The 17341-nt window shown below is 47.2% G+C and overlaps 1 protein-coding gene across 3 annotated transcripts; it reads right to left on the bottom strand.

Annotated features, from left to right (window-relative positions):
- Window positions 1-1260: 1260 nt before the first annotated feature.
- Window positions 1261-16883, bottom strand: TSEN54 (tRNA splicing endonuclease subunit 54). Of its 3 annotated transcripts, XM_054048414.1 has the most exons (11): window positions 16816-16883; window positions 15830-15994; window positions 15059-15122; window positions 14822-14905; window positions 12997-13095; window positions 11875-11927; window positions 10598-10696; window positions 8367-9016; window positions 7721-7781; window positions 6503-6619; window positions 1261-2715 (listed from the first exon to the last, which is right to left on the bottom strand). In XM_054048414.1, the coding sequence occupies exons 1-11, from the start codon at window positions 16854-16856 to the stop codon at window positions 2565-2567; spliced, it is 1584 nt and encodes a 527-aa protein (XP_053904389.1). In that variant the 5' UTR covers window positions 16857-16883; the 3' UTR covers window positions 1261-2564. The 3 variants fall into 3 exon arrangements, with proteins under 3 accessions (XP_053904389.1, XP_053904391.1, XP_053904390.1); XM_054048416.1 differs by lacking the exon at window positions 10598-10696; XM_054048415.1 differs by lacking the exon at window positions 14822-14905.
- Window positions 16884-17341: the final 458 nt, after the last annotated feature.

Here is a 17341-nt window from a genome sequence, read left to right as displayed (position 1 = left end):
CATTCACTTTTTTTTTTGTTTTGTTTTTGTAAACCTTTAGAGAAAGTTGGACACACTCTAGTCAGCACCCTTGGAAAGATCACATGGCTAGAAGCACCAGGATTGCTAGAAACATCAAGGTATGTGGCTTCATCACAATTTTGCTGAAGAGAACCCATGTCCTAATGTGAGGGGACATTAACTGCTCCAAAATACACGCTGTCCTGCCACAATGCTGAAGAATGGCAGTCCAATGCCCAGTCATAACCTTTTTAGGTTGCAATGGTATGACGCTGCAACAGGCATTGACCCTATGGGACAAATTCCACAAAGTGGCCACTTTTCAGCTGTATTTCAAAAGAGATTATAATTAATATGCCCCTTTCTATCCCCCTGCTGCAATGTCAGATTGTTCAGGGGCAGGAAGAGAGTCTGGATATCCATCTGCTTTGTGCTCCAATTCTCATACAGGCATCCAAAGCAGCTGAGCAATACAGCTAGTTTCTCAATCCTCCCCAAAGTGGTTATTTGATTGTAATGGTTTTGGGCTGAGTCAGAGAGTCTTGTCTACCCCAGTGAAACTCAGCCCATAGCTCTTGTGGAGTCCATCAAATTTTGCCTTGGAAAGGAAAAGTAAGAAAGTGCAACTTTGAGGTCAATGGGAGTTGGGTCTGCTTAACTCCAGGGATAAATTTGGAGCTCTTTTTTGCTCTATCTGAGAACAGGCAGATCACAGAAGCTCTCCCGACACTGCCTGAAACATGCAAGAATGCTGAATGAGCAGAATGGAGCTGCCACCGACCTTGTCCAGCCCTTCACATCCCCCAAGCAGGCAGAGGCACCCTTATTTCCTTCTAGTGGCTAGGAAGGTGCATGGGGGGTACAAGAGAGAAAGAGGGTAAATATTAGTTCAGAACCCCAGCTGGAGCAAATCAGCATCTTCTCTACTGAAGTCAGTGCAGCTATGTCCACTTACACCAGCTGATGATTTAGGCCAACTTGTCAAACTAATCAGAGAGATACACAAAGCAATCAGGGCAAGAGCCTCTGCCATCGCACTGTGGCACGTTTGGCACTACCCAAGGAAGAGGTGCCACGCTTACAGCAGCACAGCATTAGGATTCCATGCCCCAAGGACTGTGCATGAACTCACAGGGACTCTGTCTCTGTCTGACTGCATTCAGTGACAGCGCAGTTCCCCGGGCTGCCCTCTCACAGGACAAGGCACTACTGATCCATTTTCTCAGAAACACTAATAAATAAATACCCACACTCAGGGGCTTGCATTGTTGGAAAAGGCTTTTTTATTGCTTTAGCCTTCAACCCAAAAAACCCCCACCCAAACATTCTGTATCAAATAAAATGCATCTAAAACATTTGCTGTAACACTTCTTAAGAAAGCTGCACCCTGAGCACAATAGTGTTAGGAGTCCCTTTTAGCCACAGACCAAGACTTTCTGGCACTAGTCACATTGGCATTTTTGCATAGAAGTTAAAGAAAGTTTGGTATCAGGAGATTCAGGGGGAGGGTTCCCATGCTGACGACAGCTGGAAGGCAATTGGGTGATACCGTCAATGGTATAGGACAGTGATCCCCAACCTGGCACACTAGACCCACAGAACTACCAGGTTCAGCTCATGGGGAATTTGCAAGTTTTATCAGAGCTCCTCTCACTTGCAAGAGAGAGTGAGAAACATGTACCTCCATCCAGGAGAAAGGGCGTCAAATGGGAACAGGGGGTCACACTATTGCAATGGTGAGATGTCTTGACACTGTGTGCTGTAGTTTTAATAGGGGATGACGCCATGTTGCAATGACACATCTCAACATAAACACCATAATTCAAAGTTAGAATGTTCCTCTGGAGTGACTTCATGGTTCTCTGTGACTCCACTGGCTTACAAAGCACCTCTATAAGGTTGAGGATCACTGGCAAGCATTCGCCCAGGACTACAATCTCCTGCTGGCATACAAATACCAAGGCAAAGCCAGCATCATCATTTCTGTAGCAGACTTCTGTTGCCTTGCCTTTATTTCTATCACACCAATTTCCTTGCTAAGGATTTTATTAGATGGGTGCTGGTGCAGTAGAGTAACAGAGGCTTGCTATACCATTGACTAACCTGGTTAGCTTATGAGTCTGATTGATCGACAGCAGTGGTTCTTAAACCATTCACATGTTGTATTCAGATTGGCCTAGCCCAGTGGTTCTCAGAATACCATGTGTGAATCTCCACTGAAGTTTGTTCTAAAGGCCCACAAGGACTGAGAAAATGTCATGGGGAAGTGGTCCATAGGACGATAAGAGCTGGAGAACCAGTGGCTTAAAGAACAAAGCAGTGCACGCTCCAGCTAAAGCATAGAACATCATGCTTGTTTGTTTGAAGTGTATCTTGCTTTTACGAATGAGCTAGTTCCTAGCTGGCTGAGGCCTGGAGCAGTGGATAAGATGGTTATCCCTCCTGCATGCAGACTGGTTATCAGAGATTCTATTTGATATAATAGTCCATGAATCAGGAAATTAAGTCTTGAGTAAAGTCCCTCACCCTTTGCCCCAAAGCCATTTCTCCAAGGGATGGTAACTTCAGTTATAAATATCAACAGGCAGCTTGAACTCCTTGAAAGAGTAAAAAGCAATGTCTCCATTGTCCACCAGTGCAAAGACCACTGGGACATCCTCACTCTGAAAGGCAAGCTGCTTCACTGCCCGCAGGGATGGGATCTGCTCGTCAAATCTGCAAAAGGAAGAAAGCCGGTCTTTCTCAAACCATAGGAATATTTACAAGGCCAGCCACCCTGGTGAGTGTTGCTTATCAGAGACACCCACAGAGCAGCGAAAATACACTCCAAGGCTCGGAAAAGGGCTTCCCTCATATTTAATATGAACATAAGAACAGCCATACTGGGTCGGATCAATGGTTCATCTAACCCAGTATCCTGTTTTCAAACAGTGGCAGTGCCAGATGCTTCAGAGGGAGTGAACAGAACAGGGCAATTTATCAAGTGATCCATTCCTTGTTGTCGTTCCAGCTACTGATAGTCAGAAGTTTAGGGAAGCACATAACGTGGGGTTGCGTCCATGATCATCTTGGCTAATAGCCATTAATGGACCTATCCTCCATGAACTTATTTAATTCATTTTTGAACCCAGTTATTCTTTGGCCATCCGTTGGCACTGAGTTCCACAGGTTGACTATGCATTACCTGAAGAAGTACTTACATTGTTTTAAACCTGCTGCCTATTAATTTCATTGTGTGACCCCTAGTTCTTGTTACGTGAAGGGGAAAGAACACTTCCTTATTCACTTTCTCCACCCCATTCATGATTTTATAGACCTCCATCATATCCCCCCCTCCCTTAGTTGTCACTTTTCTAACCTGGATAGTCCCAGATTTTTTAATCTCTCCTCAGATGGAAGTTGTTCCATACGCCTAATCATTTTTGTTACCCTTCTCTGTACTTTTTCCCATTCTACTATACGACTAGAGCTGCATGCAGTATTCAAGGTGTGGGCGTACAATGGATTTATATTGTGGCATTATGATATTTTCTGTCTTATTATCTATCCCTTTCCTAATGGTTCTTAACATTGTGTTAACTTTTTTGACTGCTGCTGCACACTGAGCAGATGTTTTCAGAGAACTATTCATGATGACTCTGAGATCTTCTTCTTGAGCAGCAACAGCTAATTTAGACCCCACCATTTAGTACATATAGTTGGGATTATGTCTGGCAATGTGGAATACTCTGCGTTTATCAATATTGAATTATCTGCCATTTTGTTGCCCAGTCAACCTTTACAATCTTGAATAATTGTATCATCTGCAAACTTTGCCACCTCACTGTTTACCTCTTTTTCCAGATCATTTATGACTGTGTTGAACAGCGCCTTGGGGACCCTGCTATTTACCTCTCTCCACTGTGAAAAACTGATCCTTTATTCTACTAGGGCTGTCAGTTAATCACTCATGCGCTTAACTCAAAAAAATTAATCACGATTAATCACAGTTTTAATTGCACTGTTAAACAGTAGAATACCAATTTAAATTTATTAAATATTTTTGATGTTTTTCTACATTTTCATATGTATTTTATTGAGTTGTAATTGAAATCAAACTGTATATTATTTTTGATTATCATTTTTACAGTGCAAATATTTTCAAACAAAAGAAATAGTATTTTTCAATTCACCTCAAACAAGTACTAGTGCAATCTCTTTGTCGTGAAAGTGCAACTTACAAATGTATATATTTTTGTTATGTAACTGCACTCAAAAACAAACCAATATAAAACTTCAGAGCCTACAAGTCCACTCAGTCCTACTTCTTGTTCAGTCAGTCACTAAGATAAACAAGTTTGTTTACATTTACAGGAAATAATGTTGCCCTCTTCTTATTTACAATGTCACCAGAAAGTGAGAACAGGCATTGGCATGGCACTTTTGTAGCCAGCATTGCAAGGTATTTACGTGCCAGATATGCTAAACATTCGTATGCCTCTTCATACTTTGGCCATCATTCCAGAGGACATACTTCCATGCTGATGACGCTCATTAAAAAAAATAATGCGTTAATTAAATTTGTGACTGAACTCCTTGGGGGAGAATTGCATGTCCCCTGTTCTGTTTTACCTGCATTTGGCCATATATTTCATGTTATAGCAGTCTCGGATGATGACCCAGCACATGTTGTTCATTTTAAGAACACTTTCACTGTAGATTTCACAAAACGCAAAGAAGGTACCAATGTGAGATTTCTAAAGATAGCTACAGCACTTGACCCAAGGTTTAAGAATCTGAAGTGCCTTCCAAAATCTGAGAGGGACGAGGTGTAGGGCATGCTTTCAGAAGTCTTAAGAGAGCAACACAGAAACTACAGAACCCGAACCACCAAAAAAGAAAATTAACCTTGTGCTGGTGGCATCTGACTCAGATAATGAAAATGAACATGTGTCGATCCACACTACTTTGGATTCTTATTGAGTAGAACCCGTCATCAGCATGGACGCATGTCCTCTGGAATGGTGGTTAAAGCACGAAAGGACATATGAATCGTTAATGCATCTGGCACGTAAATATCTTGCGATTCCGGCTACATCAGTGCCATGAGAACACCTGTTCTCATTATCAGGTGACATTGTAAACAAGAACCGGGCAGTATTATCTCCTGCAAAATATAAACAACTTGTTTATCTGAGCGATTGGTTTAACAAGAAGTAGGACTCAGTGGACTTGCAGGCTCTAAAATTTTACATTGTTTTATTTTTGAACACGTTTTTGTTTTGTTTTGTTTTTTAACATAATTCTACATTTGTAAGTTCAACTTTCATGATAAAGAGATTGTACTTGTATTAGGTGAATTGGAAAATACTATTGGTTTTTTACAGTGCAAATACTTATAACCAAAAATAAATATAAAGTGAGCACTGTACACTTTGTATTCTGTGTTGTAATTGAAATCAGTATATTTGAAAATGTAGAAAACATCCAAAAATATTTAAATAAAATGGTATGCAATTAATCGCACAATTAATTTTTTTAATCGCTTGACAGCCCTAATTCCTACCCTTTGATTCCTCTCTTTTAACCACTTGCTGATGCATGACAGGACCTTCCCTCTTATCCTAGAACTGTCTACTTTGCTTAAGAACCTTTGGGGAGGGATCTTGTCAAAGGCTTTCTGAAAGCCCAAGTACATTATACCCACTGGATCATCCTTGTCTACGTTTGTTGACCCCTTCAAAGAATACAATACAGGGAGACATGATTTCCCTTCACAAAAGCCATGTTAACTCTTCTCCAACATGTCGTGTTCATCTAGGTGTCTAATAATTCTGTTCTTTATTACAGTTTCAACCAATTTGCATGGTACTGATCCCGCAATAAGTTTTAGGCAGGTGCAGCCCTATACCCATATGGAGCCCTTGGAGATTTGCACAGGCTGAGGGATCTGCTGCACAGAGCTCATTGCAGGACCAGAGCCAAAGGGTTAATATTCTGGTCCTTCTATTCCAGCTGCTACTTGCTTTGGGAGGGCAGTTACCAACAGCCTCTGTGAACCAGGACATGGTACCTCAGTTAAATAACTATAAACTATTTCTTGTTGCTACTTAAATAGTGAGCTCTTTGGGGCACAGACTGTCTTTTTGTTCTCTGTTTGTACAGTGCTTGGCACAATGAGGTCTTGGGCCATGTCCGGGACTCTTTAAGTGCTATCGTAATAAAAATACTAAATAATAATACCAGCACCATTTAGCTGCAATATGATGACAACCCAAAGTAAGGTCAGGGTCTGAGGCTGGGGTGGAGGGTGACCAGGCAACAGATTCCAACAAGGTGGGGGAGAAAATAATGGGAAAACCTTGGCAGGGCCATTTTAAATGAAGACTGCCTGATAATCCAGCAAATATACAAGATCCTGCAGTCAGTAACTTTGCACTAGGGTTTAAATTTCCATAGCAGTACTTCAAATAATTGCACACAGCAGCACTCATTAATAACAGCCAGGGTACATGGCCAGTACCTCCGCACACACATCCTGGCATACGGCTTCCCAGGGTTGTTCTTCTTGAAGTTGGCAACTGCATCTGCTTGATACACACTGAAGTCTATCTTCATGCCCTCCGTATCCTCCTGCAGCCTGTAGGATGAGATACACATACATGCTTGGAATAACACATCACGGGACTCTGACACCTCCCAGGCTGCAGATGCATCAGAGCAAGGAGCGAGACAAAGTCTTTAAGTTGGCCTACCTAAAACCCTAGGTCCTTTGCTTCCCAGGGACCATTTAGAATCTTCCTTCTTAGGCAAAACGGTCAGTCCTGGAGTTATTCTGGAAAGGTCTGATCCAAAATCCATTTAAGTTAATGCAGAGACTCCCACTGATGTCAGTGGGCTTTGCATAAGGCTCTAAGTGCTTCATCCTGAAAGATGATGAGCCCGCATTACAGAGCAACTCCTTAACCACTAGCACCGTTTCCATGTGAAGTGGAGAACCACACACAGCTTCCCGATGCAATGCCTGTGCTCTAATGGGCCAGCTCCAGCACCCACACTTTGCATGCTACTCTCTCTCTGTGCCCCATGATACAGGCACCACAAGCAGAGGTGCACAGTCCAATAGATCCAAATACAAAGCAGGCTGCTTGGATACCCATCTGCATCATAGCACTAGTCCAAACTACTAGAGTGCAATGTTTGTGTACTACAGACCTGTGCACAACCATCACACAACTCGTCCCAGATAGGAGCAGAGCCAGAAGGTCGGGGGATTAGATTTTAAAATCTCATTCAACTCCAGAGCCTGCAGCTGGGATGGAAGAGCATCCCAGCGACAATACACACATTGATGGAGCACTGGAAGCCTATGAAATTAGTAGGCCTCAATGCAGAGAGGGAATGTAAGGGATGAAAGGTTCACTGCAGTATGATGGACTTTGCCCATGCAGTCTAATAAGAGCTTATACACCAGTGCTGTAATCAGCCTGGAACATAACTGATTTGCTGCTGGACTCTGCTGCAGCTCCTGCATGGTGACATGGCATTGCACGTACATGTCAGCCCCTCAGTAAGGATGTACCCAGCCCATGGGAGGAGCACTGGGAAGTACCTTTTGCTCCCATGCGCCAGGTACATTAGGCAGTTCTACAGCCATTGTGGAGAACACATCGCATGAGGAAGGACAATGTTTTGTTGAGTTAGACCCATCTTCCCTAGAATCTGCTGGCTCAATACTAACCGGGAGGCTCCATCCAGGATGTGGGAAGGCTGCAGCACACTGATCTGCTGGAGGACAGCAGCTGGTGGAAGAAACAGGAAAGGTTCAGACTCTTTAGTTCAGTCTGTCAGGTCTTCTTTACACTCACGCACAGCGCAGGTTAGACTTGGAGCGCTCCTGCACCTCCCCTCCTTCGACAAGGCAGCTACATCACCCTCCCCTCCTCTTGCTACTTCAATGATTTTTACTTCCCCTGTCTCCTCTCCTTAACTTGCCTGGGCAAATACACACCCTCAGTGCCAGCAGGGACTGCCCTGCTCCCCCCTAATTCCAGATGGAAAACAGCCTAATATGTCACAGAAGGAGAGATGAAAAGTGCCGTCTAGTCTCTCCCCTAGCCAGTGCAGGGCCATTCCATACTCTGCTCATCCAGGCCGATGCCATGAGGCTTCCTCTGCTTCCCATAGGTAACTCTTCCCCCTCACAGTTAGGATGTTTGTTTTGATATTCAGCCTACATTTCCCTTCCTTCTGTTCCCTCCAATTGCTCTCTGGTGGCCCATGGTGAGCAATCCTTCCCCCCACATACTCACAAAGGGTCATGACACCCCCATGTGGATCACTGATTGGCCAAGATGTGTTAAGTTCTTTTCTCCCAGGTCAGATACCTGCTGAGGCCACTTGATCCGGCTTCACCAGCGGGGTGACAGGCTGGTCCCACAGATGCGAAGGCCGCCTCCCTGCCCTCCGCTGTCTCCTCTGCTTCAGAAGCTCCTTGTATTCCTGCCAGTTGGAGCAGCGCCTCACCTCCCTGTCCGCATTGACACTGCTCTTGTATCTGCTCTCCCTCTCCCGCTGCTCCCGCTCCTTCCGTGTCAACTTCTCACGCTTCTGGTTGACCAGCTTGCACCAGCGGGTGGCGTTGGCCTCCCGCCCAGCTACGTTCTCTGGGAGCAGTCTTTCGTCAGGCTGTGGCAGGAAGGTGTGTGGGCAGTCAGAAGCCATGTTGGGGAAGGTGATTCTGGTGAAGTCCCAGCGGGGCAGGTGGGTGCCACTGCAGCTGTCCCCAGCAGCCTTCCCATAGTCTCCAGCCTGAGCTTGTGAGCAACTGGGGGGCTTGCTGAGTTGTACTGCATCAGTGGGAACTTGGGCTGACTCCCCCTCTCCACTGGCAGGATCGGACTCTTTTGACTTCTCTGACAAACAGCTCCCCCCAGAGGCTGGGTGACTGGGACCGCCACAGCTGCCACTGGCCTTTTCTAGGGTCCCTTCACCTTCTGGAGGATTCCCAGATGCCTTTGGTTTCTTGTCTTGTAACCTTAAAACAGAAAAAGGGGATAAATTTAGAATTTTGCTCCCTCAAAGTCCTTTGAGCAAATTTTGCCCCCCTCCATGGGTAACAAAAACAGTGTGGTCCCTGAGCATGAGAAGGGGAGAAGGCTAGGATACTGGGAGCCCAGGAAGGGGCCTGCACACGCTCATTAACAGGCTCTTCCTTAGAACTAGCGTCTTTTTGTTTGTGTGAAGTGTTCTGCAGCATTTTGGTGCTTCTCAGAGTGATGGATGGATAGTGCTGGCTAAAGTCAAACACAGAAGCAGAAAATGCAATGCAAGTGTCCCACACAGCTCTGTAAACGCACCACAGTCCTGACCTAGGGCACCCCCTGCTATTCCCATCTTAGTTCCTCCTCACACAGTTCTGCCCATGCCCTCAAGCCTGTCCGCCAGCCCCCACCTCTGCTATTCCAGCCCTGAGCAGGCACTGACAAATGTACCAATGGAATGGAGTGGTTTAAAATGGTTTAAAACACAGATATAAAATTCTCCAGTTAATAGGCTGAAACTGTTACACAAGATTTGATCCCAGGTCTCCAGACCTGAAAGGTTAGTTCATAAGTCCACGGTTTTACCTCTAATGGCTTTCTGAAATTGCATCATAACTCCTACTGCACTGTGTTTGAAAGATACTTCCGCACCAGGAGTGACCTGGACTGATTACTCTGCCCTTCTCTGTTTCTAAGTCTGTGGTGCCACCTACTGCTAATTGTGTTAATAAATAATAATGTATTATTATTTGCATTATGGTAGCATCTCCAGGCTGCCATCACGGACGCCCTTGTTCTAGGCGCTGCACAAACACAGAACAAAAAACCTGGTCCCTGCCGTAAAGCACTTAACCATAGCGAAATTAACACTAGAAGGCTTCTTCTTCAGTGGCTGCTGATCAGTCCTTGTTTGGAGCTCCTTTAATGGTGCCTTATTTCTTTAGATGTGAAAAGGAGAGAGAGGAGTTTCCTGCAATTTGCTTCTAATACAGAGACCTCTCTCTTTCCATTCAAGGATCTCACAAACTGACCACCATCAGCAGATGGGACTAACCAGACAATCTTCCCCCAGCTCAGTTCAGCCCTTGTGAAGAGTGGATGTGATAAGGGGGATGCACTGCAAAGGGTCACTACGACGATCCCTGCAGTGTTTGGGTGGAAATGAAACAGCTGCTTTCAGGCAATTTACCTGGAGATGTTGTAGTGACATAGTTAGGTATGAGCCGGGCTCGAAGACAACACTGGAGGAAGAGGGGGCATGGGGAGGGGAAGAAAAGCCATGAATGCATCCGTTGTAAAAGATGTGTTGTGAATTGATCGGGATCTGATCACTTGAATGCTGTTTCCAATGACATTCGGTCAGATTACTAAATTCAGCACCAGCACCCTAGACGGCTTGCAGGGACCAACAGGATGAGGATGGTGGGGATCTGTTTGTTTCTTGCCCTTAGATGGAATGGGCAGCGAGCAACATTTTTAGCTGTGGCCCAGAACATGGGGAATGAGTTAGTCCAGAACATGGGGAATGAGTTAGTCCATGAAGGGCTTGCTACAATGTGTCTGTTTTCCTTTACCAGGGGCTGGAGCTCCTCTTCCTTTTGTGATGGCGTTTTCCAGAGCTCTTGCAATAACTGTCTAGGTTCAGCTGCCTCTCGTATTGAGATGGGACAGCACTGTAATGAGGCAGAGAGACAAAGGGATTGAGGGAGAGAGAGATTGGCAGTGTTAGAAAAACTCTTCCAATTAAAGCCATAGGAAAATGTAACGGCAAAAAGCTTCTCACTGGGCATGGAAACTGCTGCGAGGACTAGGCCAGCAGAAAGAATCTCCCCACCCCAGAATCACTTGTCCAGTCCCTTTACTCACATCCACCCACTTCCCAGCTGAACAATAAGAAAGTGGTGTATCGTTTCTGGTGCATAATCCTTGAAGTGCTGGAATGCAAGGCATACTCAGAGGCTGCTCCACTTCATCTGAGCCAATGGGATGGGGGGAATACATGTCTCAAGGCTCAAATGTGAGATGCTTACATGGAATTAGAGCATCCAAGAGGTTAAAGGGAAAAAACCCTATAGGGTCCCGAGGGCTGAAGAGCCTCAATTCAATCAGTTGATTTATCTGTGATATCTCTATAATGGGAAGAAGGGGGGAGCCACCTGCAGGTCTCAGTGACTATTATTTATTATATTTATAGCAGGAGCAGCTAGGGGCACTAGTAGTTATGGATGAGGGCCCCATAGTGCTAGACAGTGTACAGACAGCAAACAAAAAGAGCCCGCAGACAGCTTACAAGGTAAGTGCTGAAGATCACAGTAATGCTACCTCATAATATACTTACTATTCTTATTTGTATTATGGTAATGCCTACAGGTTCCAAACAAGATCAGGGCCCTATCATGCCAGGTGCTGTACAAACACAAATCAAGAGACAATCCCTGCTCCAAAGAGCTTTTAGTCTAACTAGACCAGACAAATGTCCAGAGGCACAGGAAGGTGAAGTGACTTGTCTAAGATCACAGCAGGTCAGTGGCAGAGCTGGGAATGGAATCCAGGTCTCCTGACTCCCAGTCCACCGCCCTGTCCATTGGACCAAGCAAATGATAATACATTCCCTGAGGCTGAGGCACCGTTGAATGTTTAAAGCCAAGGAACAGATAGTATGAGGGGAAGAGGAATGATCATGGCTTCCACCATACAGGTGAATTACTGGCTCAGCTCAGGCTTCATCTGCCAACTAAGAATGACATCTAGAGATTCCCAGACCCCTACAAAGATTTCTAGGCTTCGTGTGCTGGAGCAGAGGATCTGAAGAAGCAAGCGGGAAGGGGTGAGGAAAGGAAAAGCCAGATACCTGGGGCAGAATCTCAGCACAATGTAACCCAGTCTCTTCAAGTGGCTGAACACCTTAAAAGAGCAAAGAAAACCAAGAATGTTAAACGATCACCTTAAAAAACACCCTCTGTTTCATATGGCAAGCTGATTTAGATACTATCTGAATGGCTGATTCAGACCGAAGACAGCTAAGCATAGAGTGTGCCTAGTCTCCAGCATTCTCCTCCACAAAAAGTACAAGAGAGATCATATGGGTAAAAATTCATTCGAGGCCAAAGCACCACAACTCTAGCTGGGATTCTGCATGGCTTGAGAGCCAGCATAGCTGTGGGAGTGATCATCCACATGGAGACTCTGACTGTATAAATGCCCAGCTTGCTACAACCACCCAAAAAGTGCCAAATGCCTCCTGGGCCTCCAGTGATACAGTGGTGGAATGTTCACTACCCATGAGACTGAAGGAAAGAGAAGGGACTTTGTATGGTTTGTACTTAGTGCAAACTTGCGTGATCAGGAGGAGTACGGGGATCACAGAGATCCCATGTTTGCCTCCAGCATCCTGCATTTCAGAAATCTGAAGCTCTCTGTGCTGCTGCCATAGCTAGTGTTTTCCTAGCAATGGGCAAGAGCCAGCAGCAGAGGCAAAACAGGCATAATCCTTGCCAGCTTCACTCTGCTATTCTTTCTGGGCATAGAGGGGAGCTGGTCTTCTGAGGAAGGATTCAATCTTTGCCTTTGCTGCTGCTGCAGAATAAGAGACTGCTTTGCTTTGCCTTGCCCTGCCCTCTGTGCCCCTAGCAGATCACACCTCTTGGTTCCACAGCAGGAGCAGCACAGTGAACAAATGGCTATGATCAGGTTAATTTAGTTCTGATGCTGCTTCTGTGTATGCCACTGGGTGAAGCTCTGTGCAATCCTAGAATAGGAGAGATCCTAGGGGAAAGGGGAGAACCAGAGCCAGAGGATAACAAAGGAGACAACTGCTTAGCTGAAATGGGAAGACCAGTGGATGAAAGGGGTGTGAAATAAATTCCACCCCCTCCCTAAATTGTAGCCTCCCACCACCATTTGAATGGGTTGGTTGTACCCACCCCTTACCCACTGTAATAATCACCACTGGTGTCAAATCCTTTGTGCATACCTGGTACTGTAGCAGGCTCACTGTCCCTTGGGACAGCAGGGTCTCATAGGCTTCTTGTATGGACAAGGGCAGGTCCCTGTAAAAGAGCTGAATAGAGCCCTGAAAAACAGAAGCTTGGGTTTAGGAACCACAGGTTGCAGGAAACCAGTACTGCAGGGTCCATGCCCATTCCTTCCTTGTGGTCTCAATAGCTGGTCCCAGCATCCAGCTGCTTTTGACTCAAACTCCAGCTTGGTGCTTCTTAAGTATCAAATTATTTTCATGCAACTTCTCTCCTACAAATCTGTGATGCCGACTTATTCTCAAGTGCACAGTGGCACGCTCCCTCTATAGTGGGTCTAATGGGGTGGAGTTAGCATTGGTCAGCACTGCAACAAAACTTACTAAGCTGGGCCTTCCCATGCAAGCACACACATTGCTGTAGCAACAATGAGGAGTCCTTGTGGCACCTTGGAGATTAACAAATTTATTTGGGCATAAACTGTGTATTCATTGTGTATACATTGCTATGTAATAAAAAATAACTAGCAATAACCTGGACTAGCTCTTGAGATACGCTGAGCACCCACAATCCCCAATCACCTCAGAGGTGGCTATGGGCACTCAGATTCCCTCAGCCTTAATCCCTCTAATGTTGGAGCCTCCTCGTTAGCTAATTTTAAGCTAAACCTCTCCCACCTTGATTTGTCTGCCCACAAAATACCAAGTTACCAAGCACTGGGAAATATGCCTTCCCCATGAAACGGGGTAGATGCATCTTACAGGTCTTTTCTGTCTCTAAAACCTACTTGATTCTGTGCCCAGTGGCCAACTGCACAATTTCATTTTCAAATCAGGCCACTTATGATCTCTGGCAAATCACAACCCCAAGGCAAAAAAGCCCTTGAAATCAGAGTTTGAGTGAGACCATCTGCTGTCCTGAATCCAACAGTTTATCAAAACAAAACAAGAGCATCTTTAGACTTGAATAGATGGTCTTGAGCGGATAGGATTTCTCAATGGCAAGACATAAGCCCCTCAAGATCAGAGAATGCCAACCCAGCCTTAACTGGGAGCATCAGGGCTGAGAATTCTCCGGGCAAAGAAAAAGAAACTGGTTTCTTCGCTCTCCGTCCTCTTTGACTTTCTGTTTGGCAATGTATGCCAGAAAGGGGGGGGCAGGCATTTAACCACAGAGCAAGTACAGCACTGGAAACACAGGTATATGCATCTCACACACCAATACCTCAGCTGCCTCACCTGGAGGGGACTGATCAGGTGCCTAATATCCCACATCATCTACAGAGTTAATAAAGGACACATTTTGTTCCAAAACCACAAAGGATTATGCACCAGGATATAAATATATGATTTTGTTCCATAAATAAAGCACTGGGCAGTGCTGGCCCCTAAGCAAAGGCATGCCCTGTGCATTTCACAGAGTTATTTATTTCCTGGTACTGCAGGCGGTAACCCTAATAATGAAAGACTTGTTGCACCAGAGCATGAAAAGGATGGCAGCTACTTTAGGGCATAGGCTCTTCTTTGAACCAGTGGCCTAGAGTTGAAAGGTTTTGTGTCTCATCACCTACAGCCAGTCCCTCAGGAATTAGGCCTTTTGAAGACAATCGTTTATTCAGATTGTAGTAGAGACCAACATGTGCCATGTGGTTTCAGACTGTGTCCTGAAGAGCATACACAAGTGGAGGATCTTGAACTACTGAGAAGGATGAAGGATCTACTGCAGGTTCCCTAATACTCTCTCTGCCTTCCCAGCTACTATTGCTCCTGCAATGGTGTTATTCAAAAAGAATCCACTGCCCCCAAGCCTGGGCATCCTACTCACGCATTCCAGTAGATAGAGGGCTTCCTCTGGCAGCAGGCACTGTTTGCCATGCTCTGTGAACCCCATAGTGTGCCAGAACTTCCCCTGGGAACAAAAGGATAAATCTGTGATGTGCTGGGGCCATCCCCTGCCCAGAGCCAGGCTCTCTCCCACACTGGGACACAAATTAAAAATCAGACAATCTGCATTTGCCAGCAGGAGGCGACAATGTCAAACTCATAGAGCATCGCCACTTACCGCAGGGGATTTCAGCTCCACGATGCCCTCTCGTGGCTTCCATTCAGCTTTCACCAAACTTCCCCTGAGAAGTTAAAAAAACCAAACACATATCAGTAGACATCAGCCCCCCCTTCATTTTTTCCCCCCTCAATCTAATGATTTAACAAATCTTTCTCTCCATCAGCGTGTGAGAATGCAGCAGGGTAGGAAGTTGCAAACTTCCAGAGGGCATTCTTTGAGGCTAAAAGTGCTCCTGCCAAAAATGCTGCCCATCTGAGCCCACAGTGTAATGTACAATAACATTCTGCAGCTCCTGAAATCGCTCTACACTGTGGTCTCCAACACACAGAGCAAAGCACATGCTCTTGTAGGGGGCGTTTTATAACTGCAGAGAGGGAGCAAAGAGCAACTTGGCAGGAGGAGTGTGGCTCTAAAAGGAAGTGCATTTTAGTGACTGGGAGACAGGAGTCTTGGGTTCTGTCATGGGCTTGCTGTGTGTGCAGAGATAAGTCATGTCACCTCTCTGCCTCAACTACCCCATCTGTAAAATGGGAAGATGTTGATAACTCACAGGGATGCTATAAGGCCTTAATATATTCCTGCAAGAGCCTTGACTGAACAGTGCTATAGAAACCGACTGTACTATCAGCATGAATAGATCATTAGCATCCAGGGCATGACTTCTCCCTGATGCACTCTGTCACTCTGATCGTCCTGAGAGTCAGCGAGAGCCCCAAGGGCAGTGCTGCCACTGAGGAACAGGATCTCAGCCCAGATGAAGGGACTTACAGCCTCTCCACGCGCTCCTCTGCCAGGAGCTGCCAGTGCTCCTCCCGACACCGGTGCAGCCTCTCTGCCTGCTCTTCCGAGCTATCGGGGATGAAGTCCTTCTGTCCGTGTGAGTGCTGAGGAACCTTGCGGTCACGCGTCCGAGCTGCCAGCAGCTCAGCTGAGCTGGGGGAAATGAAATGTTAGGAGAATATTTGGGCTGCAGTTCCTTTCCAACAAAGCTCCTGCTGCTTGATGCTGCAGGCCCAAAAGGGGGGCAGGGGAATGCTGGGCACTGTCCACCTCCCTCTGGCTGGCTCAGGGGGTTGATGACAAGCTTGCCTTCCTCCTCCAAGGGGCAGGAACCAAACACTCCCAGGTGCCGACTCTTTGTGAAGGGCTTTTGTACACCAAGGGGGTGTCGCAGCCGAGTGCCCAGCACGCAGGTGTCTGTGTCACAACATTCACACCTGGCACCCGGCCCCTTGGCTGGCACTGGGAGCCGGGAGGACAAGACACTGAGCTTAGCCTATGGCCACACAGAGAATGGTTCCGCAGGTCGGGGTTGAAGCGCGCTGGCCGGGGGAGCTGCCCACGTTGGGCACCTGCTCTGGGGCTGCGGTCTGCAGGGCTGCCCAGGTCCCTGCGCCAGGCCCACTGCCAAGGGGCAACAGATTTCAGCCAAGGTCCAAACACAACAGCATGTCGTGGGGCAGGAGACTCCCTCCCTGCTGGAACAGGGGCTCCTTCCCTACGGGCTGCCTAGGCCTCTGGGGGACCCCCACAAGGGCCCCACCCTGCGGGGGCGACGGGGCGCTGGCCCTTTATCGGTCCCCTCCTCCACACACGTGTGTGTGGGGCCGACACTTGCCCTTTAACCCCCCGCCTCCCCGCAGTGCCGGGGCGTTCGCAGCAGGGAGGCGCGGGCTGAGGTGCTGCCCCTTTAAGGGCCCCTAGAGCCCGACTGCTCAGCGCAGGCAGGCCCCCCGCCCCCCAGCTGCCTGTACCTGAAGAGGCGGCCCGCGCGGGGCTCCAGCTCGGGCTCCATCCGGCGGCTCTGCTGGGCCAGGCTCCGTCTTCCCCTGCCTGCCGGCAGAGCTCCGCGGGGTCCTAGCGCGGCACGGATAACGGGCGAGGAGGCGCTTCCTCTGGGTCCTAGCGCGGCTCATGTACCTGAGCTCTACCAAGAGCCAGACCGGGCCGGCCTTGAGGGTCGCAGTGGCCAGGCTGCCGGCCTTAGAGCGCCCCTAAGCGGGCGAGCCAGCTCACGGTGCTCCCTGCGAGAGCCACCACAGCCTAACCCCATCCTCCAGCGAGCCAAGAGACCCTCAGCTGCAGATGGGGGCCCCCTAGACTGGGCTGCCCCTCTGGCCCTGCCCATCCCCTGAGCCCACATCCCAGGGAGTGCTGGGGGTGGGAAGTTAGAGGGGAGCAAGCATGCCAGTGTCTTTGGCTCACGCTCACATGTGGGCTTATACCCATCTATGCATATTCATGCACAGTACAGAGTCCTGCACAAAGGCATCTCAGGCT

This window comes from Malaclemys terrapin, chromosome 13, assembly GCF_027887155.1.
Source record: "Malaclemys terrapin pileata isolate rMalTer1 chromosome 13, rMalTer1.hap1, whole genome shotgun sequence".
Taxonomy (NCBI): domain Eukaryota; kingdom Metazoa; phylum Chordata; order Testudines; family Emydidae; genus Malaclemys; species Malaclemys terrapin.
Note: the sequence above shows the minus strand (reverse complement) of the source record. Positions and strands in the feature narration are given on the sequence as shown.

Bases quoted from the DNA above. Each gene is read 5' to 3' on its own strand.
- TSEN54 (XM_054048414.1), bottom strand. From the start codon at position 16,856: ATGGAGCCCGAGCTGGAGCCCCGCGCGGGCCGCCTCTTCAG. The intron at 15,995-16,815 runs GTACAGGCAGCT...CATTTCCCCCAG, and splicing joins CGCGCGGGCCGCCTCTTCAG to CTCAGCTGAGCTGCTGGCAG. The intron at 10,697-11,874 runs GTATCTGGCTTT...GCCTCATTACAG, and splicing joins GTGCTGAGATTCTGCCCCAG to TGCTGTCCCATCTCAATACG.